The sequence below is a fragment of the Colletotrichum destructivum genome, chromosome 1, assembly GCF_034447905.1.
Source record: "Colletotrichum destructivum chromosome 1, complete sequence".
Taxonomy (NCBI): domain Eukaryota; kingdom Fungi; phylum Ascomycota; class Sordariomycetes; order Glomerellales; family Glomerellaceae; genus Colletotrichum; species Colletotrichum destructivum.
The window spans coordinates 2443333-2463504 of NC_085896.1; the positions used below are offsets into that span (position 1 = coordinate 2443333).

Here is a 20172-nt window from a genome sequence, read left to right on the forward strand (position 1 = left end):
CGTAGATTCACAATCAGCCCCACCCCTCGGCGACCATAAAAATCTCTTCTCACGATGCGAGGAATAGGATTTCTCTCTTTCTTCACTACATTAGTATGGGTTAAACTTACACCGTCATGTGTATTTTAATTCTAATGGCGGCTCCGCTATGCGGCTTGCTGAGGGTTGTCCTGTTCTCTGTGGATTTCCTTCCGTTCCCGGCCCCCTAAATAAAACACCATGTGAACACCTTTCCTTATCAGCCGAGTACGACGACTCTACCTGGTATTTTGACTGTGGGGTGGTCTCAACATTCTTTCCAGGACTAGCTTGGATTTCGCATCTTTTCTCCATGAGACAGCCAAAAGGGTTGTGATCCGCGTCTCCCAATAAACATTTGCGCTCAAAATATCGTCGAAAGCTGAGCAGCTTGCAAGTGACGCTTAGCTGCGTCACGTTCGAAGAGCGCAGCCAATCACTGTTACGACAGCTGTAAACCGTTGCTCAGATCCTGAAGGTATTTTCGGCTTTATTCTGCAGAGTGTCAGTGTTCGTTCTCCTATCGGGCGGGCGGTCGTTTTGCATCCAGAATACACTGGCCGTGTTCACGAGAGACGACAACGCAGTAGAGCGCAGGCGATCGAATTGGGTAACAATGTAAGAGATGGCAAAATTTCGGCTTCATCAGCGACATTGCAGCATTCAAGTATGGCCAATGATCATGACTTTGGCCCAGGGCAAGGAGCGCGTCGGATTGGTAGTCTCGCTTGTTGTCAGCCATCATGGAGTACGGTATCACTCCCAGCCGACACAATCCCTTCCTTCTCATGCTTGTTTGCCTGCATATGCCTTAGACATGGCTGCCACTCCGACTGCCACGACCGTTCCTCCAAACTAGGAAAACCAGGAATACGGTGGCTACTGCAAAACCGAACGTCACAAAATGCATGGCCTGATCAGCTGTGGCCTTCCTGCAGTTGTCCAAGAGTCGGGAATATGTCAAGTCTTTGTGATGCGCGTTAACTTCCCCTACTTTAACGGTTCCCCCATTAATTAGACTTGCCATAGAGCGTTTCTAATCCAATATCGTCCTCGGGGAGGTCGCAAGTCACTCCTCGCAACCCGATGACAAAAGCCTACGTCTCCGTTAGCAGCATTCATAAGATTGAGTTTTGGCAAACGTACAATGCCACCGCCGAGTAACAAAAGTCCACAGAGAGCATCGGCAGCCATGACAGCGAGAGCTGGAATGGCATCGATGAACGCAGATGCAAAGCCCATGATAGCCACTGCCAGCCCGAAGCCGCCGGTAAATGTCCCATGCTTTGTAGTTGTCGGGGCGTCGCCAATCATCTGACCCTTGACAAGGTCGACAGATAGCCCCAGGACAACGATGGCCACGATGCCCTGAGGGACGTTCGTATCTCATCAGCCACCACGATCTCCCAGAGGGTATTCCAGTATGGAGGTGCCACGTACCTGAATGGCCCACACGCCTACAGTGATGAGATTCAGCATCTTTTCTAGTGCTTGGGATGGTGCTGATGTAGTATGTGTAAGCTGTTTATGCCCTTAGCAAGTTATTCCACTGGTTTCTTCTTATCAAGTCTCTACTCAGGATTCGAATGCGGAACAGAGGCGACAAACAACGAGATGGTGAAAATGCCGGTGTGACAAAAAGAGGAGGGACGGCATGGGCAGTTATATATATCGTAGCTCAGTCGAGGATGCGGTTGCCTCATATCATTCTGTGGCACTTAAGGCGGCACAGCAACAAGTTTTCCATCCTGCCCGAGGCTTTGTGCGACTCAAAGATTGATGTTCCTGCAGCTTTGCGCTGTAAGAAACCAGTCACAGCGGCCTGGCCTCCGGTAGTTTGCAGATCAAACGAAGATACTCTTGTTCTGACCCAAAACCGAGACTTCTCGTGGTGCCACAGACACTCTATCTCTCACCTCCCCTGGCCTCAAAGGACAATTGGGACCTCGCAGGATGCCAGCAAACAAGCGGCCTGTTTTGCTACGATGTAGTGCCCGAACCGACACCACAGGGACGAAGGTCCTGACCTCGCTGCTATCAGACCAGCATGACGAAGGTAATCAATTATATCATGTTGACACTCCAGGGGTATTTTGGAGTGTGAGAAAGAATAAGAAATGAGCGGTACTCGTCACGGCGATTAACCCGAGAGAATCAAACATAAAACGGCCGGTGACCGGGTTGACACGTCGTTGTTTGCTCCTCTAAATTTGGGATCAATGTGTGTCGTGCAAACGCTCTGGCCTGGACAAAAGGAACCGTTCTTAGACCTCAGCTTCCGCCTTGACGCAAGGTATGAGGTCGGACGCTTAGCTAATGTATGCCGCTGATCGGATACCCAAGATGACTCATCACGAGAGTTTAATGGAACGGCGCGAGTGAGGTAAGCCGGAGAATCCAAGGTCGAGACTTCCGAGAGATACCGCCGTCACCTTTCCACTGCTGCCACTGCACCGGGAACGCACGGTCCAAGTCGCGACTGGTCTGCCCAAATTTTTTCGATAGCTTCCATCATCGGCCTACTCACAAGCCCACGACTCCTGTCCGCCCATACGTCCCAATCGCGATCCCCGGCTTCATCCCATCCACCCCACGTCCATAATTTTTTTTCCCGCCATGTCGTCGCTCTGGGATACGTTTTCCGGTCGTAAGTCCTCGCAGAAGGACGCCGGCGCCCCTCAGACCTCTCCTGCCACTCACGAACCCACAACCACATTCAACAGCCCGCCCGCGACCACCACCACTAAGTTCGACCCTTCAGCAGGATCTGGCGTCGAGTCTTTCCTTCAGAGTTCCGCTTTCGCCGACCCGGCGCAATTACATCCTCTCTCGGGTCTGAACAAGGACACTCTCGAATACCTCTCCCTCGAAGATGCGACCTTGGCCGACGCCCCTGGCCAGTCCGTCCTCCCCTCTCGGGGCTTTACCGATGATCTTTGCTACGGAACCGGTGTCACATACTTGGCGGCCCTGTCGATAGGAGGAGCCTGGGGCCTGCAGGAGGGTCTGAGGAGGTCCGTCAACCAGCCGCCGAAGCTGCGCCTCAACTCGGTGCTCAACGCTGTCACCCGCCGTGGCCCCTTCCTTGGCAACTCGGCTGGTGTCGTCGCCATTACCTACAACCTGCTGAACTCTGGTATCGGCTACTTCAGAGGGAAGCACGATGCCGCCAACACCATCTTGGCTGGTGCGCTCAGTGGAATGGTATTCAAGAGCACACGGGGCGTGCGGCCCATGCTGATTTCCGGCGGTATCGTAGCCTCCGTGGCTGGCGCCTGGGCTGTAGGTTTCGCCTTTTCCACTCTGCTGGTCCTCCTGGCACTAATCACACTCTCAACAGGTTGTCCGCAGTACTTTCTTCTCTGCTCCGGAGCCTGCGCACTCGGAGCGCGCCGCTTTGTAATTTTATGATATAACAACACCGTCACGAATCATCTTCGATGACCACCCCGCCAATAATGAAAAGTCGATTACATCTGCGGATCACAATGGATCCCGACGACACTGCTCGCCCGATACGAGCTTCTTCTGTCTGTTGTTTGAGTAGGAAATTTAGAGCGCCTTAGAGGAGTCTTGGGCATTGTGACGGACGATCTCTCCTCTGGCGGACCCGTGTACAGTATTTTAGGAAGGAGCATTAGAAGACCGCGTCACTGGGTGGTAGTGGGCGTTCGGTACCTATCAACAAAAGTCAACAGCATCACACGTTCTTCTCATCATCTCGTGGTATTGCGACCTTGCCATAAGTCCTATCTACCTCCAAATGATGGACATGGAACCCCGCTATTATCCGGTTACACACGAGCTGCTGCTATCACCAGACGCCACTCCAGATAATTAATTATTGATGACCCTTACACAAACCATTCAGGACTAGTCGAAGCATCTTCCGTCGGCGCGGTTGTAATACAATGCGATTCCACCAAGACGTGTAGGGTCAGTACCACACTATCCACTGATTCCATTCGCCAAGTTGAGTTCAGTCTTCCTCCGTCATGTCTTCGTCTTGGAGACTTTCAGTCCATTCTGCAGCTACTGCGAGCTTGTCGAGATTACCATTCTCGTCGATCAAATCTTCCATGTTCAATGTCCATTCGGTAGGTTCCGACGTTGGAGTTTCCAGAGGGTCCCTCACCTCCATTGCTTGAATATCGGGCAGTACCTTTTTCAGTTTTGTTTGCCAAAGCTGTGCTACGTTAGCAAACCACTTTGCTTATGGGCTGAGAACGGTTGACCAACTTTGAACATGGCAACATCCTTTCCCTCCACCTGACCTAGTGTCTTCATCTTACGAAAGGCGTCTACGCCGTCGAGTACAGTTAAATGCTCCTAGCTTTCTGAGCTGTTAATCGCTTGGCTAGGCTCGACAATTTTGTACACCCAAACGTCTTTCTGGGCATTGAGATCCCGAAGCCACGTCTGATAGAAGGTAGCCACAGCCTTGCGCGGCGGTGGGGGCTGAGACTGAAGGACCTTGTTGATTCTGGCAAGATAGTGTTCCTGAGCTGACGTCCAACCATGGTTCTTCAAAACTGTCATGGAGGTATAGCTCGCATCTGCTTGTCTCACAAAGGCATCGAAGCCAGTCCATTGTGGCCACATCGACCTCTCTGACACTGATACATCTTTCCCTGTAATACCAAGGTTGACAAGGATGACGCTGAAACACTCGCTGGCAAGAAATGGGGAGGCATGGAATGTCGACAGCTTGATCTGTGCAACATGTTGAGCCTGTTTTGCGGAGGTCAGCAAGATAACATGCTTGATTGGGGACGACAAGTGGGTGTGTTTTCGGACCTTCTCTTTTAGCCAGAGGCCGTTGCGGATCGATTGGACTTGGCCCTTGGGCTTTCTGTTGTTCACGAACTCGAAGTAATCACTTGTTATAATCGGAAGCTCGTCCTCAGACGCGTCATTGTCAATCTCCTGATCCAGGAAATCGTGAAGGGCCAAAAGCTGGTGGTCTGACAATGATTGAATCGATGATTGCAGATTGTTGTGTCGTGCGTTTAGGGAACCCTCATAATGCTTTCTTTCATCAGGTAACGGGGTCGAGACGTCGTTAGGCAAGAAAAAGTACCCGCCGAGCTCGTGGGAAACGTGAATACCTCCTCCGAGAGATGACCAGGGCTTATTTTCGTGCAACTGGACCTGCCGCGACCTTGCTCGCATGTTGTCCAGCTCAAGCTCGACAAATCTGTCTGCAAGTGTTCGCATTTCCTGGTTCATTGCGACGGTTGTGTCGTATTAGAGAACAATAATGACAAAATGTGGCGATGCTGACCAAGGAAGGGGTGGGTTCAAGTAGGGAGATGATGGTATATTTGTAGGTTGAGTGATAGATGCCTGGTGAGGATGTCGTTTGGTTTGAGGACCAACGTCCAGCTCTTTTCCCAAGGCAGGTGCCTCTGAAATAGGCAGTCTAGCAAGGTCGAATCCGCCGGCTGCCGTAGCCTCGGTGACAACTTCACTTCCATCATCTTCTCCCAGTCCAAACCTCCAATTAACCGTCGATCAGTCAAATACATTTACGACCAGGCGCCCTGCTCTCCACGCACACCTATATCACGTGTTGTCAAAATGTGTGGATGTTGGCCATTCTCAAACGCCCACTACGACGACGAAGATCCGCCCGTTGTTTATCGACACATGTGGGACGGCCAGAAATATGTCATGGAGCTTGTAAGTCAGACATTTCCTATTGTTGTTTGTTTTCTCCTTGTTGTGTTGTCTGGTCTCTCAGGTCTCTGTTTGGTGGTAAGTAAGATCATGCCTGGGCACTGGTGACAGTCCACTCAACCCCGCCAGCCCCTTTCCACGATACCTGTTCTTTGGACGCCTCGACAACCGCTCTCACGGCCTCACTGGGATAATCAGCTAGTGTAAGCCGTAGGTACCAAGCCGCAGAAGGTCTTGATGCGGCTGAGTGAAGGGACAAAAGGGGTTATCGTGATGGATCAGTCCTCTAATCTCATCTTCTCTCTTCCAAACCCATCCTTCCATCAACCTCGCTTTGTGTCCATCCGGCTCGGGGATGAGACACGAGGTGAAAGAAATCATCTCAACAGGTTTTTCATTCGTCAAAGACTACTGGCTCCTAGGACTTGAAGCCATAGGCTGGACTACTGGATTGGATTTTCCTCCTCCAAACAAAATAAAACCAACAACTGCAGGAGAAACAACTACCACACCTATTCTCAGTCGAAAAACTGCAAAAGTCGACATGAAGTCCCCCAAGATCAAGTCGGCTGCCAAGAACACCGGCCCTCGCCAGGTGCGCTTCAAGGACAACAGCGGTGGTAGCGATGGCTCTTTCCCAATCACCCAGGGAACAGCCCCCTCGACAGCTCCTGCCTTCAGCGGCCCAGACATTGACCACGGTGAAGACGACGGTGTTTTTATCCACACATCTACCAATCCCTCCGCCTCTGTCAACCTTGGCCACAAATTTCCTGCTGCCTTTCCTCCCTTCGCTCAGTCGCCTCACCTTCACGGCAACCCATTCATCCCCCACAACTCGATTCATCCCGGCTTCGTTCACGAAACAAACGCCTTCGCACCATTTGCAAAATACAACCCGTACGGCCTTCAAGGTCTTCCTACCAACATGGCCGACTACCAGAACGTCGGTCCTCCTGCCGGCGGACTTCACTTCCAGCCGCCCGTCCCGGACACCACTCACGGTGTTATGCAGCACGTCTACGTGCCTCGCTTCGACAACGGCATGCCTCCCGGCGCTGTCTATCATGTCGGTGTCCCTCAAGCCCAAGTCTTCCCGCTGACTTCTCTTGTTGCTCCAAGCGCCGCCCCAGTCATGCTCGGCACGCCTCTTGTTCTTGTCCATCAGTACTATGCAAGTCAACAATAACCCATACGCGTGTACTGTCAGAGGCCGCCGACGGCTCTTGAACCGAGTGGTTCATGACCGTCTGAACACCCGATCTTTGTCGTCGACTCTGGCGTCCCATACTCATCCCGGCTTTGATTCGTCTTGATTTTCTTTTCAGAGCAATGTGCTGACTTTGAACTTTTAGCAGCATCCTGCCAACAACGTCACGTATATTGGCCAAGGCCCCGCGAACCCTCAGTTCATCATGGCCCAGCAGCCAGTCATGCAGCCCGGAATGGCAATTCCCCAGCAGCCCATCATGCTCCAGGCCCCCCCTGTTGCCATGAACGGTCCTCCCATGTTTCAGGGCGTTCATCCCATGGGCATGCAGATGCCGGGCTGCGGTGGTGTTCCGGTTTTCGCAGGTAATGCTCATCTTCCTCCTGATGTCACGGGATTTGGCAGAACCGCTGGCGAAATCGCCGTGGAGCAAGCTCAGTTTGCCCATGCAAATGGTCTCTTTGAGCCCCAGGACTTCAAGCCCGCCGATGACGACCCGTCACGCTACTATCCAGTTCGAGAGGTTGACGGTAACTGGACCCAGCGCAACCGTTTCACTATTGACAACCTTGGTGACTGCCGCTGGTATGTCACCACCGAGGGCTACTTCTACGCCGTCCGTCTGCCCAACTAGAGAAGTCTCTTGGAGCAGGTAAGCAAGCCCTGATTGAAAGGGTCGTCAGCATGACGTGCTTATACCAATATCCGACATAGGTTATCGGGTTGAGAGAAGAGAAGGCCTGACGGCTTTCGACGCTACTTTGACATTTACTTGCTTGTAAGCTTCAAATTCATGACCAAGAGACATCCGAGGCTAACAGTGGTAGATGCGTTTCGCTCTCTGACACTCTGACCTGCCGGGCCCCGCGTTCCTACCGCAGTTCCCTCAAGGGCATTCCATTATCACCTCTCGATTCACCAAAGTAAGGCCGCCCGAGCTCAGGTGTACTTTCCGCAAAGCTAACAAGGCATCAGAAGTTATTAACTGCAGGAATCGGTCTTGTTCTACGGAACCCCCCAGTAGAATTGCTATTCGGGAATAAAGAGGTAGACGCTGGATGGATGTGATGGGGGCTTGGAGGGCCATTATTTCTTATGTTCACAGACCAGACAGCACTTTTGATGATCAAGCCGTCCAGTTGAACTCATTTGGTCGAAAGTTGAGGCAGGTTTCGGTAGGTGGCTTGGATGTTGGTCAACATTTCTGACCAGAAGGCCGTCTTGATCTTTCTGGAGAAGTTAGGAAGACAGACCTCTTGCACCGACCCTAACCTGATAGCGCACCAAACGTAAACCCGCTACGACCCTGAATACTGAAAAATCAAACCCGATGCATGAGTGATCTTATGTTAGTGAGATACATTCCATTCTCATGTCAACGACCAATTTAGATAGGGTGTCATCAGTCGCTTGGAATTTCCGCCCAAGGCCAACGAGAGAGAATGGCACGAGCGACGCAGGAACAAGAAGGCTTGGGTTCTTTCCCAATTTGATAAACTAGAAATTTAATCTTACCTTCACCTTCTTCCTTCCACGTTAGACCAATCTTCCTTTCCTTTACAGCCACTCAAAAAAAGAAGCACTACCGTGCTTTGAACTTGTTCCTCTCCAGCCCTTCTGCAAACCAACTTGTCGAGAGGAAAGTAGGCAAATTTCATTGCGGGCTCGCGTTCATGACTAGAGTTGGTCAGATTTGTGGAAGTCCTGACCGAACCGTCTAGGCAATCATTCACCGTAATGACGCGCAAGACCCGGAGCTCGACGATTTGCGAGTGGGCGCTTGGTGTCAGCGTTGAAGAGTATTGCAACACCGTCGACCGACGCAGAAGCAAAAAGTCGAGCGGCAGACAGCGCATTAGCGTCGAGATCTCAACCGACGACGAATCTGAAGAGGACACGGTCAAAATTACGTATCCTCGTGCCAACCGCAGCAAGAGCTCCAATGACCACTCTCCCGGCATCAAGAAGGTCCGTTTCGACAAGGTCGTGCCAAAGTCTGCGCTGAAGTCGCCCGAAGGTAATTCCGGACCTGATCCCGGGCCATGATATGGAAAACGGAACGAAACTAAATATCGCAGAAGACAAGAACAAGTCGCTCAAGGCTGATGGTTCATTCGAATCTGAGCCAGAGTCAAAATCAAAAAAGACGACGAAAAGCGACAAGTCAGTCAAAAAGAAGAAGAAGAAGGTAGTAGACCCTTCATCGGAAAGCGAGGACAGCGAAACCGAGACAACAGAGGCCGAAGAGGCAGAGGAAGAGACAATTCCGCCTCCCAAGAAGAAGAAGGAGGTTGTTGACACTTCCAAGAAACAAGAAAAGTCAAAAGATATCAGAAAGCCCTCAAAGAAGAGCAAGGAGAGCACCACTTCCGCCGACGTTGAGCCAAACAATGTTGGCCCTACCACCAAGAAGAGTCAACAGAAGGATAAAACAACAAAGGAAAAAAGCAGCAAGGCCGAGGTGCACCAGAAGCTGAGACCCGAGGCAGCCTTGTCTCCTCATTTGCGTCGGCCCAATCTCATCATGCCAATTCGCGCCGAGGTCCTCCAGGTCGAACATGCCATTGAAGGTGTCGAAGACCCGCGACCCAACGCCTTCCACGATCCTCAACATGGTGTTGTTCGAGTCTATCACGGGCCGGCTTACGGAAACCCCTACGGAATGTTGTATCCTGCTCGCGATCCGAATAAGGCCTCTCTGCCCATGGGAGTACCCCATCCTCTGCAAAACCCATACTTCCACGGATTCGCCAGTCCCAAAAATCCCGGAGACAATTACTTCAAGGGTCAATCGCCCTGGGGTGCTGTCCCGATCACCAATATGCCTGGAGGACCTCCCGTCATGGCGCCGGTCGACCCGATGCAAATGCAGATGCAGATGTCGCCTCCGTGGTGGGGTCCCATGTCTCCAACGAAGGTGGCTTCACCAAAAGGGTCTCCGAAGCCCGTTATGTCAGGAGCTATCCAAGACTATGGGGCATCAACAGGTGCCAGAAACAAGGACAAGGGATGGGATACAAATGTCGGGCCGCAGCAAAACAAAGCTCCTTCGACGGTAAAACAAGCCAGCCCCTGTAATATCGCTCCAGCTCCTGCTCCCGTCTCCCCTATCAACATCAACCTAACGGTGAACCCAAACACCCCCTGGGCTGCCTTCGCAAGCGACATCAGCAAAAAGTCCACTCCCAAGACGACCGGGTCGCAAGTTAATGGCGGTGGATCCAATGGAAGCAAGAAATCATGGGGATCGAAGAAACCCACGGATTGGCAGCCGATCGCCAGTGGCCAGCACCCGGATCTTGGTTGGGGTACTCCCAGGAAGGACCAGAGAAGCAACAACGGAAGCAAGAATGGAAGCAACTCGGCCTGGGTGCAGACTGGAGGCCCGAGCAACGATTCCTGGGGCGTAACTGGCGGCAACGGAAACGACAATGGATGGAGTAATTCGGGTAACAGCCAGAACAACGATACCCAGCCGACTTCTGGCGGTGATGGCTGGACAACGACGAATGAGACCACCTGGGGTGACTCGAGCAATAACCAAGCAGCAACCATGATCAACGATGAATGGGGAGCGTCCAACGACCAGTCGGGCGATGTTTGGGCTAACAGAAGGGGCAACACCAACTGGTCAACCGGTTCGAACCACTCTGGCTCGAAGAAGTCGAGCAAGGGACAGAATGGCAGCGGCAGCAATCGCAGCACCAGTGGCCGAGTCCAGCAGGATACCAACTGGGATAGCCAATCCAACAACGTTGGCTACTCAGGGCGTGTTGTTTCGAATGGCTCGAACAAGTCCAACAAGTCCAAGAAGAACACCCCCCCGCCTTCCACCAACGGTGGATGGGACAACAATGCCGGGCCAACTACCAATAGCCCCGTTGGTAACTCCAATAGGAGCAACGGGTCCAAGAACAGCCCGAATAAAGCGTCCAACAACGGCGACACGTGGGTCACCGGGGACGACTCGGCCTGGGCCACAAACAACAACGCCAGACCTACAAAAAATAATAGTCCGAATGCCTCACAGACATCGAAGCACAATTCGAACAGGGGAAGCAAGGGCGGCGACCAGTGGGTGGCGGCGGGCGGCGGCGCGGGATGGGGTCCCGAGATCACCAGCGGCGATAACTGGAACCCAACCGCAACAGATGTGAGCAAGACCTCCAACAGCAGCAAGAGCATGCCAGGCGCCTGGGACAATACTCTCCCCTGGGCCGATACATCCATGGCGCAGTCGACGGGCGGCGCAGCGGACAACTGGTGAAGTTGATATCAACAACGATGTTCAACGGTTCAGCACAAGCATAAGGGGTCGGTGCAGCTTGAGCGGAGATGAAGAACGAGTGTTGCGTTGGTCGATGGGGGTTTTAGAGGACACGTATGCCGCTTCGCTTTAGTCAAGGGCTTTATACATGTTCTTTACCCTCGACGGTGGTCCGGATCTCCGAGGAGATGATCATTGGGATGGCACCGCTCATGATGGACTTTTGAAGGGCGGGGGTGCGTGGACTGGCTGGTCCTCTCAACTTCGAGAACTGCATTATCAGGCGTATGGGTCGAGGGATAGACGGGATGAAGGGGACATGCGAATTTGTTGGCTCATTTTGAGGATTTGCAATATTGATGCAATCGGGGCGGTCCAATGCCGCACGCTTGCTTTTCCTTAGAGTTTGGTCAGCGCAGACCCTATAAACCGGTACTATGACCACACAGAGACAGACAGGTCATTCAGGTAGCGCATTTGCCGACAATTAGAAAGGTCAACTTTTCAACGATTGCCCCAATTTATAGAATGTATGCTGCTACCTAGCAACCGTGAAGCCTGCGGTGCCACTCGAGAGATGAATGACGCCCCCATTTCGGGGCCGTCTGGCAATCAGAGGGAGGAAGGAGAAGCGATTGATACTACCCTAGATAGAGATACAATGCGAACCAACATGCCACCGTGGCAGAACTCCCATCAAAAGCTTGATTTCTCCTACTCCTCGTCCTCACTCGACTCCTCCTCCGAGGCCTCCTCAAGCCACTTGATGAAGGGCTCGGCGGCCTTGCGGACCTTCTTGGAGGTGGACAGATCGGTGTACTTCTTGCTAGCCTTGCTACCCCACTTGATGGCAACCTCCTCGCTGAGCAGGTCGTGATTGTAGTACAGCTGGAGGATCTTGACAATCTGGTTGTAGATATCGGGGTGGTCCTTGCCAAGCTGGCCAATGAGACGCTCGGTGCCGCCGAGCAGGGCCTTCTCGTGGCGGTCAGAGGTGACGAACTAGGGGATGGGTCAGTATGGCAGTCAACAGCACAGATTATTAGTGGTAAACGAACCTGCTTCATCATGCCGGCGCGCTTGGGGATCTGTGCGACGATGTTCTCGTCGAAGATGGTCTGGACCAGGACGAGGACGGCACGGTGCTTGGTCTCGATGCCGAGTTCTTTGGCCTTGACGAAGATGTCAATGGAGTCGACCTTGTCGATGCTGCCCTTGGAGGCCTCGTCCTGGATCCAGGTGCCGAACTCATCGTAGACAGTGCTGCCACCGGCCTCACCGTCCTCATCTTCGTCGTCGCCCATGTTGAGCTTCGCCTTGAACTCGCCGGGAAGCTGAGCCTGGCGGGCCTTGACGGCCTCCTCACTCATGTCGACGGCCCACTCGTGCTCCTGAGTCTCGAAGTTGTCGATTTCGGGGGCCTCCTTCTTCATCTTCTCCAACTCGTCGTCGCTACCAACATCCTGGTCGTCGGCGTCGTTGGACCCATTCTCGGATCCCTCGCCGCCGCTTCCACTTCCTTGACCGTTCTCCTTGTTGGCGCCGTTGGCTTTGGCACGACGAGCGGCCTTGCGCTCGGCTTTGTCCTTCTTGCCCTTCTTCGGCTGGTTCTTCAGGATGTAACCGCTGAGCTTCAGGCGGAGGTCGACCTCAGAGCGCTGGCCGCAGGCCTTGCAGTCGAGGAGGATGCGTCCGTCCTTAATGTTGACGTCGGTCTCGGGGTTCTTGCACTTCTTGCACAGAACGAACTTGTTGATGAAGCCGTCGAGGTGGTCTTGCAGCTTGGCGGCGTTGTGGGAGCCGTTGATGATCCAGCGGTCGTCGGCGGGATCGACGTTGGTCTGGGCACCAAGCTCGAAGCCAAAGTACTTGATGACATAGGCGCCGGGACGGGCGAGGGACTGAGCGACACTGCTCAGGTTGACAACGACGGTCTTGATGCCGTTGCCCTTGCCCTCGATCTTTGTGACGATCTTCTCCATCTTGTAACGATAGAAGGCGTCCTTGACATCGCGACGAACGTTGATGAGGGAAGCCATGATTGCGGTATTGATAGTTTTGACGACTGGATAGTCTTTTGGAGTTGTTGGTATGGAGCGTTGGTTTGACTAGGGAGTAATGGGCTCAGGAGACGAAGCTGGGGGTGCTGTCGGTTGAGCGGGCGGGTAGCATGAAGAAGCCGGAAGGACGGTCGGATTGGTTATGATTGGAATCGACGGATTGGCGGCGAAGCTGGTTCGGCACAAGGGGAGGAGCAAGAAGGCGGACTCAATGCTCAAGGGTTTTTTGTATGGACATGTGGTAAGGCGAGACTGGATCGTCTTTGCTGTCGAGAATTCATGAACTCCTCTGGGTAAGGGATTTCAACCGACTGAACTGATGTTGGGGCTACAAGGTTTCCGCGCTATGCGAAATGATTGCAGCTTGGGGACAAAGTGTCTGAAGACGGTGGTATTGTCGTACTGATACATAAACTGCTATGTGCCGTGTACCGCGTGAGGGTGTCGTTGTATGTTCAACTCTCGCGGGGAGGGACTCGGTGGTCGTTAACGCTGCGAGAGAGGATGCTAGAGGTGTATGGTTGTTGACGATACTGTGTTGTGGTTTAGGCAAAAGTGGCGATGTTTCCTCAGGAGAAGAGGGGGAGGGGAGGTTTTGTATGGGTTGCAGAGTTTACCGGGAGCGGGCACGACGTGCAGATGATGCCTAAGCAGGGCGGTGAAGTGGGAATTGCGCGAGGTGGGTTTTTACGACAATTGCGAGATGTGCTGGATGGATCTCCGGGCGGAGGGTTTTGTGCGGTTTTTTTTTCTTTATTGTGGGTGGGAAGAGGAGAAAACGGAGGGGCGAACAGGTAATGGGCGAAGAGTTTTGGGGGAAATATCAGAGTGGAGTGCGACGGTAGGAGGCGGACGTTCGGAGCAAAGAAAATAAAAATGCATGGCCGAAACTGCTGAACCAAAAGGGCGCAAAAGCATGCGTTAGGTATTTCGTACTGTTCAGTACAGCCGGTGCAGTCGCTTCGGTGTACCTGATTCACTACTAAGACCCCTGGACTGGAGGTAAATCACCTTAGGTACTTCCTCCAAATGGAGTATAAAGTACATATCCGTACACACAGTCTAACTGGGATGGGAGGGAGGAGGTTTGGCAGCCTGGCAGCCTGGCAGTCTGACACGCCCTTGCCTCGTTCTGCCTACCTAGGTATTTTGCAGCGCATCACATTGTGGGTGGCAATTGAAATCTGGAGCAGGCGTCGTTTTGTGCCCCACGCGTGCCACCAGCCAGTCCAGTGCCTGAGTTACAACACGCATCACATACATACCACATGCAGCTCGCCCGCCCCTCTCGATCACTTTTGTACTTTTGGCCTCAATCCAGGTTGAATGGTCTAAACGAGTTAAACGCCAACACCGCGCACAAAGACAGTATCGGCACCGACTGATGCATGCGTGTTTTCCACTGTTCTTTTGATCGTTTCGCGTTTCGCAGTTTGGTATGCTTCTGCCTAGGTAGGCCGTCCATCTCATGTATCAACGACCCTACTCATCAGGCAACACTTGAGACAGTAAACGGTGGGCGGGGGGCTGGGACGGGTTCTTTATTGGCATCCAGAGTACACTTGCAGCAGCTCCCACGCCATAGGGCACGGGCCAATCAATGACTTGGCTCGCTTCAAGAACCGCAAATCGCACGGCAAACGTGTGAGCTTCAGACTTCAGGACTTCAGGTGGTAAGAAGGGGACACTAGAGGATATTCATAGCAGCAAGTGTACAAGTGACAAAAAGAACCCAGGGATTCTCATCTCACTTGCCATCACATGTGGGCCGGGCCACTTACTCTGTCTTAGTGTACGGATACAGCGAGCTCCAACTGTTGACACTCTCTGCAGTCTGCAGTCTGCAGCCCGCCATTGCTCGTCTCGCCTCGCCTGAAGCCGGCCAACGAAGCCGAGCCACTCGCTGCAAGTCATCCCTCGATTTGCAGCTTGGTCGGGTGGGACACTAGGTAGTTGGTTACCTCTCCCACCCAGACGAAGGCCAGACGGGGCCGTGTTTTATTTTTTGTTTTATTTTTCAATTTTTCAGGTCATTGTCCATTGGTCTAGCGGGCTCGTGATGTGGTGTGCCACGTTGACATTGTCCCCCGTCCCAAGCTGTATCGTCCATCGCGAGGCACGACTTCTATTTTGTTCCATGTTTACCTTCCCCCCATTGCGCCTTCCCCGGATGCACCACACCGCACCGCCTTGTTTCCCCAACGTGACACAACGCTGGAGGCAACGCCTAGCCGCAGTCCTCTTCGTTTCATATCCTGTCATTTACGAGCAAGTTGCCCTCATTTTTGCTTCTCGTCATCAACAGGGATAAACCGCAGCAAACACCTCTGGCCCAGGGGCCGCGACGAGATGAGCTGGTCCGACATGGCCATCGACTCGGCCGTCATTGACGTCTCAGGGAGTGTCGTGTAACGGGAGTAGATGTCCGCCAAAAGCGTCTTCATCTCCGCAAGTGCCAGACTACGTAGACGGATCACCGGTTAGTGGCCGACGTTCATCCGGAGGGACATAGGGGGTTGGGGTGGGGACGGGCATGAGTACTCACTGCTTTCCAACGCACCCCCTGCCTCCGTTGGCAAACGCAAACATAAGCCGCTTCCTCTCGGCATCGCCCGTCGGCGCCATCCACCTGTTCGGGTCAAACACGTCCGCCTCGGGAAACACGCTGCCGTCGATGCGGTGGACGGAATAAGCCTGGCAACTGACGATGGTCCCTTCCGGAACAAAGTATCCATCGATCGTCCGCCCACCCCGGGGCACGTACCGTGGCAGAGACATGGGGATGGCGGGGAAGCACCGCAGGCCCTCTTGCACGACGGCGTCCAGGAACGGCAGCCTGTCGAACGCCGCGGTACTCGCCGCCCCGGCGTTCTCTCTCAGCTCCCGCCGGAGCGCCTCTTGGAACCGCAGCGACCGCGGCTGCGAGAGCTCCCACATGAGGAAGCATAGGCCGTCGCCCGTGGTGTCAATACCCGCCGCCATGTGGTCGAGGCACTCGCCCGCCATGTCGAGCTGATCCAGGCCCTGCTGCCCGCCGCCCGATTTCTCGTGCAGCCGGCTGAGGAGCGTGAACGAAGCTGGGTCGGGCTTCATGCTGGACTCCATCACGAACGTGTCGGCGAGGGGCGTCTCGCGAGGCTTGGCGAAGAGGTAGAGGATCCTGGAGAGGAGCTTGTGCAACGCAGGGCTGTAATGTTGGACGAGGCGGTCTGGGTGACAGAGCGCACGCGGGAGGATTAGCCCGATCGGTGGTCATGACCTCGATGGAGGAAGGGGCTATCTGCTACTCACTCTGCAGGCTGTCGTCGGCGGCGACCTGATGCATCATCTCCTCGTCCGCCTCGTTCTCGAGGCAGTTACTGCCGTACGGGTGGAACAGGTGGTGCGTGACGCAGTCGCAGGCGTACGAGTGAAGACTCATCTATAACAGGACGGAAGAAATCACAGTCAACGGACCCTGTCAAGTCTAGGTAGGGTGTGTTTGTGACTGTCGCAGTTTTGACCTACAAAGATGTCGTGGCTCTTGCCCACGGACGCCGCGCATCGGTTGATGAACCTTTGCGACCTCTCCTGAATCCCGCTGAGGGGCGCCGGCCGCAGGACGTTGCTGTTGGCATACCGGTCTGCGATGATCCTCTTTCGCTTCGCGTGCTGGCATACATGATAAGTCACTCATCTCTGCCTTTGCGTCGAGTCGCAGCCCAAGGGGGGAAAGCGGGAGAGCGTACATCTTCTTTGTTCAGCGTTGTAAACATGGTCCTGAAAAGGTTAGTAAGCGGGCGCCGGTCTCCATCGAGTTCAGTATCTTCCATACACACCTCCGTCCATAAACTCTGAACAAGTTATAAAACTCCGTCTTGTCGTAGCCGCTGCCGCCGGAGCAGTAAATCTCCTTAACGGCCTCGTAGGAGGTGAAGCAGACCTCTTCCGGCGCAACGCGGACGACCGGGCCATACCTCTGGTGCAGGCCGTGAATGTATTTCGTCCGGTTCGCGCGCAGCTCATGCCATTTCAGGAGAAGAGACGTGAAGGCCGATATCCGCGGGCCGGGAAATTTCCACAACGGCGACGAGATGCAGCGGACGAGGTAGACCGCCAAGAGGCCGACGAAGACCGCTCCGACGAAGAAGGGCGAAAACACCAACATGTTACGATATCCTTCTCTGGGAAGAAGGTGAGAGAGGCAACAGGGACTCCAAAGATTGGGCGATCCGTCGAGTCGTCGTTGGTGACGCCGGGGCCTCTCTTATCAGCTCCGGATCCGGGGACGATAGCGCTTGCTTAATGAGTCAAATCAGAGGGGTTCGATTCGTAAATGACCAAGCGCCGGCGCCGATAGGGGAGCCCGGAGGGGTTTTAGGTAACGGGAACCCGCCGCCAACCCTAACTGAGGGGGGTGAGGGGGGTGAGGGGCACTTGTGATGTGAATGAGCACCGATTACCCCTCCATGGTTTTCATGGAGTTTGGCTGTAAAAAAAAGCCCCTTCACTGCCTGGTGCTTGCTGCTGCTAGGCATGTGGGGGGTGACAGGCAGAGCAGACCAGAGAAAAGCGAGATTGTGATGGATTCTGAATTCAACTCGCGAGCCTCTACGCCGTCCCTGGGCAACCGACATCTCCCAAACCAACGCCGCCTGCCTGTCAGTCTCTACCAACTCAACGCCCGTCCGAATCATACTAATACAGGGGGGGCGGAGATGTCACCCCCTCTTCCCCCCCGCGTCAAGACGAGGCTCCCCTCACAGCTCGTCCCGTCTCTTAGTACCCTGCGTCGCCTTGTCATTGGAACTGCCTCCGCCAAATAAGCCGCTCAACCAAGACATACCAGGAATCGACACCGTCCCCGCCGGAGGGTACTCCTTGCCATTGACCGTGACCTTGGGTGTGCAGGTGCACCACTGGTCCTCTGGCACGCCGCTGAGCGCCGAGGGGATGTGTGCGCCGCAGCCGCGCCAGGTTGCCTTTGCTGTTTAGGAAAGTTGTGTGTCAGTTGTTGTTGCCCGTCTTGGCGATAATGAATGTCATGAGTGTGTCTTACAGCAAGTGGGACAGGTGACTCCGAAGCACATTTTGAAAGTAGGAGGGGAGAGCGCGAGGGGGAGAGATAGCGTGTGTGTAGTTGTGTGTAGGTCTGTGGTGTGTGGTAGGAAAGGCGAGTAAGTCCGGAGAGTCGAACTGTTGTTGTATGATCAAAGAGATGAAGCGAAGCACTGATTGGGATGAGATTGAGGTTATGTCCTTTTTTTTGGAGGGGGGAGGAGTAAAGCGGACAATATGCTGTAGGGATTAAGTATTCGCGGTGCCCGTGATAGCATAATCCTCCCGCATACTTGGGGTCGCCGACCTGCATTGAGCATCGCCGCGAACCATTGACCGCAAAAGTGGGACCTCGGTGCCCAACCCTATGTACCTATCGCCGACCTCGCTCCTATTCCGGAAAAGTGGGGGAACATGCTGTAGCAGCGGGAGTCACCGAAGGCGGTAAACGACTGTCCTGGTAATCATTCCCTATCATTCTCAGAGAGCATGTATAACTATTTACTCGGCGGCCGCTTTCAATATGCATCCTGACTGTGGTTGGTCACTCCCGGCTGCCTGTCGTGGACCAGCTACGCACTCTTACTTGTCGTGAGCAGACATGCACCACCAATTTTCATACCTGATTGAGGAACTGAACCACCCGCTCAGCCAACCACTGCTGGGATTCCGGCTTTTTCACCGTGTGGCTTGCCCCGGGGATCAGGCCAGACAACTCATGGACTTTGGGGCTGATCTTCTTCCACGAGTCTACAAGAGCTTGCTTGTCGATCTTGTCTGGGACGAACTCGTCCTCGGCGGATTGTAAAGCCATGACGGGCTGCTGGAACCTGTTCCAGACCTCAGATACAAACGACTCGTCGAGGTCAGATGAGAAATAGTCATCATCTCCGCTTTGTATCGGGTCAGCAGTGCGGCGCAAAGGCGAGTAGATGATATTTTTACTTGCCCTTTGGCTGCCAGGGAGTGCCAGCGGTATGCCGTCATGGGTGTCTGGAAGAAAGATGGTAACTGATCTCTGGGCATCGCCTCCCACTCTTTCCCCTCGTCGATCAACTTCTCTGCGTATTCCAGGCTCTTCTTCAGCCAATCAGGATCGACAGAGTCAGCGATGCTCTCTCGATCGGAAACAGGACCTTGGAGAATAAAGCCATCAACAGGGTCCTCCTTGTGCTTGGTATACTCCGCGCAGTCCTAGTCGAGTAAGCAAAATGACCCTCTGTTTTCAGCTTGCATGTAGCCTTTCATACTTGGCATCCGGTTGAGTGACCCATGAGAACAATCTTCTTCTTGCCAATGCCTCGTAGATATCTTACGAGAGCCGCTATATCCTCGACATCGTTCTTCAGACTCGAGTATCCGTAGCCCGAAAATGAGCTTCTCATCCGGATTTCAAAAACGGACCAGTCCTGTCCCGTGCTCTTCAGATGCCTAGCAAGAGATTGGGTATACAAGACGGTATGTGGGCCATCACCGAGGCCTCCTATGAAAAGTATGGCGTTCGAAGCTGCAGATGGACCGATCTCGTAGGCGCTGGCATGAGACGTCGGGGACTCGTAAAGGTGGACGGTGCAAGAGAATGATGTAGAAGACATTTTTCTTAGAGAATGAGTGAATGAAAGATAAGATAGTAACTGCTGAGTTTAGTAACTTGGGTTGGGAGGAGTTTATGCGATGTGAATATCGTGATGCAGTCACTTCATAAACAATGAATGTGGATGTGGGTGGGATTGGGATTCCTCAGTTGACGTAAACGCAAGTGGGGGAACTCTTACTCATAGTAGGTACCTAGGTAGTGGACCTGCTATCGTGGGCTTAGGAGCTCTCATTCAGGCACCCTGGGTGCCGACGAGAACCCCCTGACACAATGATTTGTCAGTGGGATTTGATACTGGGCGCAC

General features: G+C 53.6%; 11 protein-coding genes across 11 annotated transcripts; 4 read left to right on the top strand and 7 right to left on the bottom strand.

Moving 5' to 3' along the window:
- The first annotated feature begins 100 nt into the window (after positions 1-100).
- CDEST_00744 (uncharacterized protein) lies at positions 101-543 on the top strand. The gene has a single exon (XM_062916903.1). The coding sequence runs from the start codon at positions 149-151 to the stop codon at positions 353-355; it is 207 nt and encodes a 68-aa protein (XP_062772954.1). The 5' UTR covers positions 101-148; the 3' UTR covers positions 356-543.
- A 286-nt stretch (positions 544-829) lies between these two features.
- On the bottom strand, positions 830-1497 carry CDEST_00745 (Putative Marvel domain-containing protein; the record flags this gene model as incomplete). Its single annotated transcript, XM_062916904.1, has 3 exons — positions 830-1054; positions 1165-1386; positions 1459-1497. The coding sequence occupies 3 exons, from the start codon at positions 1495-1497 to the stop codon at positions 830-832; spliced, it is 486 nt and encodes a 161-aa protein (XP_062772955.1).
- Positions 1498-2542: 1045 nt separating this feature from the next.
- Positions 2543-3849, top strand: CDEST_00746 (uncharacterized protein). The gene is made up of 2 exons (XM_062916905.1): positions 2543-3300; positions 3359-3849. The coding sequence occupies exons 1-2, from the start codon at positions 2635-2637 to the stop codon at positions 3419-3421; spliced, it is 729 nt and encodes a 242-aa protein (XP_062772956.1). The 5' UTR covers positions 2543-2634; the 3' UTR covers positions 3422-3849.
- A 148-nt stretch (positions 3850-3997) lies between these two features.
- On the bottom strand, positions 3998-4305 carry CDEST_00747 (uncharacterized protein; the record flags this gene model as incomplete). The annotated part of the gene is made up of 2 exons (XM_062916906.1): positions 3998-4204; positions 4258-4305. 2 exons carry the CDS (start codon positions 4303-4305, stop codon positions 3998-4000), a joined length of 255 nt encoding a protein of 84 aa, XP_062772957.1.
- A 42-nt stretch (positions 4306-4347) lies between these two features.
- Positions 4348-5247, bottom strand: CDEST_00748 (uncharacterized protein; the record flags this gene model as incomplete). The annotated part of the gene is made up of 1 exon (XM_062916907.1): positions 4348-5247. One exon carries the CDS (start codon positions 5245-5247, stop codon positions 4348-4350), a length of 900 nt encoding a protein of 299 aa, XP_062772958.1.
- Positions 5248-6241: 994 nt separating this feature from the next.
- CDEST_00749 (uncharacterized protein) lies at positions 6242-7541 on the top strand (the record flags this gene model as incomplete). Its single annotated transcript, XM_062916908.1, has 2 exons — positions 6242-6766; positions 7053-7541. 2 exons carry the CDS (start codon positions 6242-6244, stop codon positions 7539-7541), a joined length of 1014 nt encoding a protein of 337 aa, XP_062772959.1.
- A 1103-nt stretch (positions 7542-8644) lies between these two features.
- On the top strand, positions 8645-11174 carry CDEST_00750 (uncharacterized protein; the record flags this gene model as incomplete). Its single annotated transcript, XM_062916909.1, has 2 exons — positions 8645-8924; positions 8986-11174. 2 exons carry the CDS (start codon positions 8645-8647, stop codon positions 11172-11174), a joined length of 2469 nt encoding a protein of 822 aa, XP_062772960.1.
- A 560-nt stretch (positions 11175-11734) lies between these two features.
- CDEST_00751 (Putative translation initiation factor IF2/IF5 domain, W2 domain-containing protein) lies at positions 11735-14007 on the bottom strand. Its single transcript, XM_062916910.1, has 2 exons — positions 12233-14007; positions 11735-12176 (listed from the first exon to the last, which is right to left on the bottom strand). The coding sequence occupies exons 1-2, from the start codon at positions 13211-13213 to the stop codon at positions 11889-11891; spliced, it is 1269 nt and encodes a 422-aa protein (XP_062772961.1). The 5' UTR covers positions 13214-14007; the 3' UTR covers positions 11735-11888.
- A 1254-nt stretch (positions 14008-15261) lies between these two features.
- Positions 15262-17535, bottom strand: CDEST_00752 (Putative cytochrome P450). Its single transcript, XM_062916911.1, has 6 exons — positions 17053-17535; positions 16963-16993; positions 16742-16885; positions 16526-16655; positions 15780-16443; positions 15262-15694 (listed from the first exon to the last, which is right to left on the bottom strand). Exons 1-6 carry the CDS (start codon positions 17379-17381, stop codon positions 15514-15516), a joined length of 1479 nt encoding a protein of 492 aa, XP_062772962.1. The 5' UTR covers positions 17382-17535; the 3' UTR covers positions 15262-15513.
- Positions 17536-17797: 262 nt separating this feature from the next.
- On the bottom strand, positions 17798-18459 carry CDEST_00753 (uncharacterized protein). Its single transcript, XM_062916912.1, has 3 exons — positions 18273-18459; positions 18060-18200; positions 17798-18000 (listed from the first exon to the last, which is right to left on the bottom strand). The coding sequence occupies exons 1-3, from the start codon at positions 18301-18303 to the stop codon at positions 17993-17995; spliced, it is 180 nt and encodes a 59-aa protein (XP_062772963.1). The 5' UTR covers positions 18304-18459; the 3' UTR covers positions 17798-17992.
- Positions 18460-18730: 271 nt separating this feature from the next.
- CDEST_00754 (Putative fusarinine C esterase SidJ, alpha/Beta hydrolase) lies at positions 18731-19991 on the bottom strand. Its single transcript, XM_062916913.1, has 3 exons — positions 19522-19991; positions 19221-19465; positions 18731-19164 (listed from the first exon to the last, which is right to left on the bottom strand). Exons 1-3 carry the CDS (start codon positions 19864-19866, stop codon positions 18888-18890), a joined length of 867 nt encoding a protein of 288 aa, XP_062772964.1. The 5' UTR covers positions 19867-19991; the 3' UTR covers positions 18731-18887.
- Positions 19992-20172: the final 181 nt, after the last annotated feature.

Bases quoted from the DNA above. Each gene is read 5' to 3' on its own strand.
- CDEST_00744 (XM_062916903.1), top strand. From the start codon at position 149: ATGCGGCTTGCTGAGGGTTGTCCTGTTCTCTGTGGATTTCCTTCCGTT.
- CDEST_00746 (XM_062916905.1), top strand. From the start codon at position 2,635: ATGTCGTCGCTCTGGGATACGTTTTCCGGTCGTAAGTCCTCGCAGAAG. The intron at 3,301-3,358 runs GTAGGTTTCGCC...CACTCTCAACAG, and splicing joins CCGTGGCTGGCGCCTGGGCT to GTTGTCCGCAGTACTTTCTT.
- CDEST_00751 (XM_062916910.1), bottom strand. From the start codon at position 13,213: ATGGCTTCCCTCATCAACGTTCGTCGCGATGTCAAGGACGCCTTCTAT. The intron at 12,177-12,232 runs GTTCGTTTACCA...CCCATCCCCTAG, and splicing joins GCGCCGGCATGATGAAGCAG to TTCGTCACCTCTGACCGCCA.
- CDEST_00752 (XM_062916911.1), bottom strand. From the start codon at position 17,381: ATGTTGGTGTTTTCGCCCTTCTTCGTCGGAGCGGTCTTCGTCGGCCTC. The intron at 16,444-16,525 runs GTGAGTAGCAGA...TCTGTCACCCAG, and splicing joins CGCCGACGACAGCCTGCAGA to ACCGCCTCGTCCAACATTAC. The intron at 15,695-15,779 runs GTGAGTACTCAT...CCGTCTACGTAG, and splicing joins AGGGGGTGCGTTGGAAAGCA to TCTGGCACTTGCGGAGATGA.
- CDEST_00753 (XM_062916912.1), bottom strand. From the start codon at position 18,303: ATGTGCTTCGGAGTCACCTGTCCCACTTGCT. The intron at 18,201-18,272 runs GTAAGACACACT...TTTCCTAAACAG, and splicing joins AGTCACCTGTCCCACTTGCT to CAAAGGCAACCTGGCGCGGC.
- CDEST_00754 (XM_062916913.1), bottom strand. From the start codon at position 19,866: ATGTCTTCTACATCATTCTCTTGCACCGTCCACCTTTACGAGTCCCCG. The intron at 19,466-19,521 runs GTATGAAAGGCT...TTACTCGACTAG, and splicing joins GTCACTCAACCGGATGCCAA to GACTGCGCGGAGTATACCAA. The intron at 19,165-19,220 runs GCAAGTAAAAAT...CCCGATACAAAG, and splicing joins CACTCCCTGGCAGCCAAAGG to CGGAGATGATGACTATTTCT.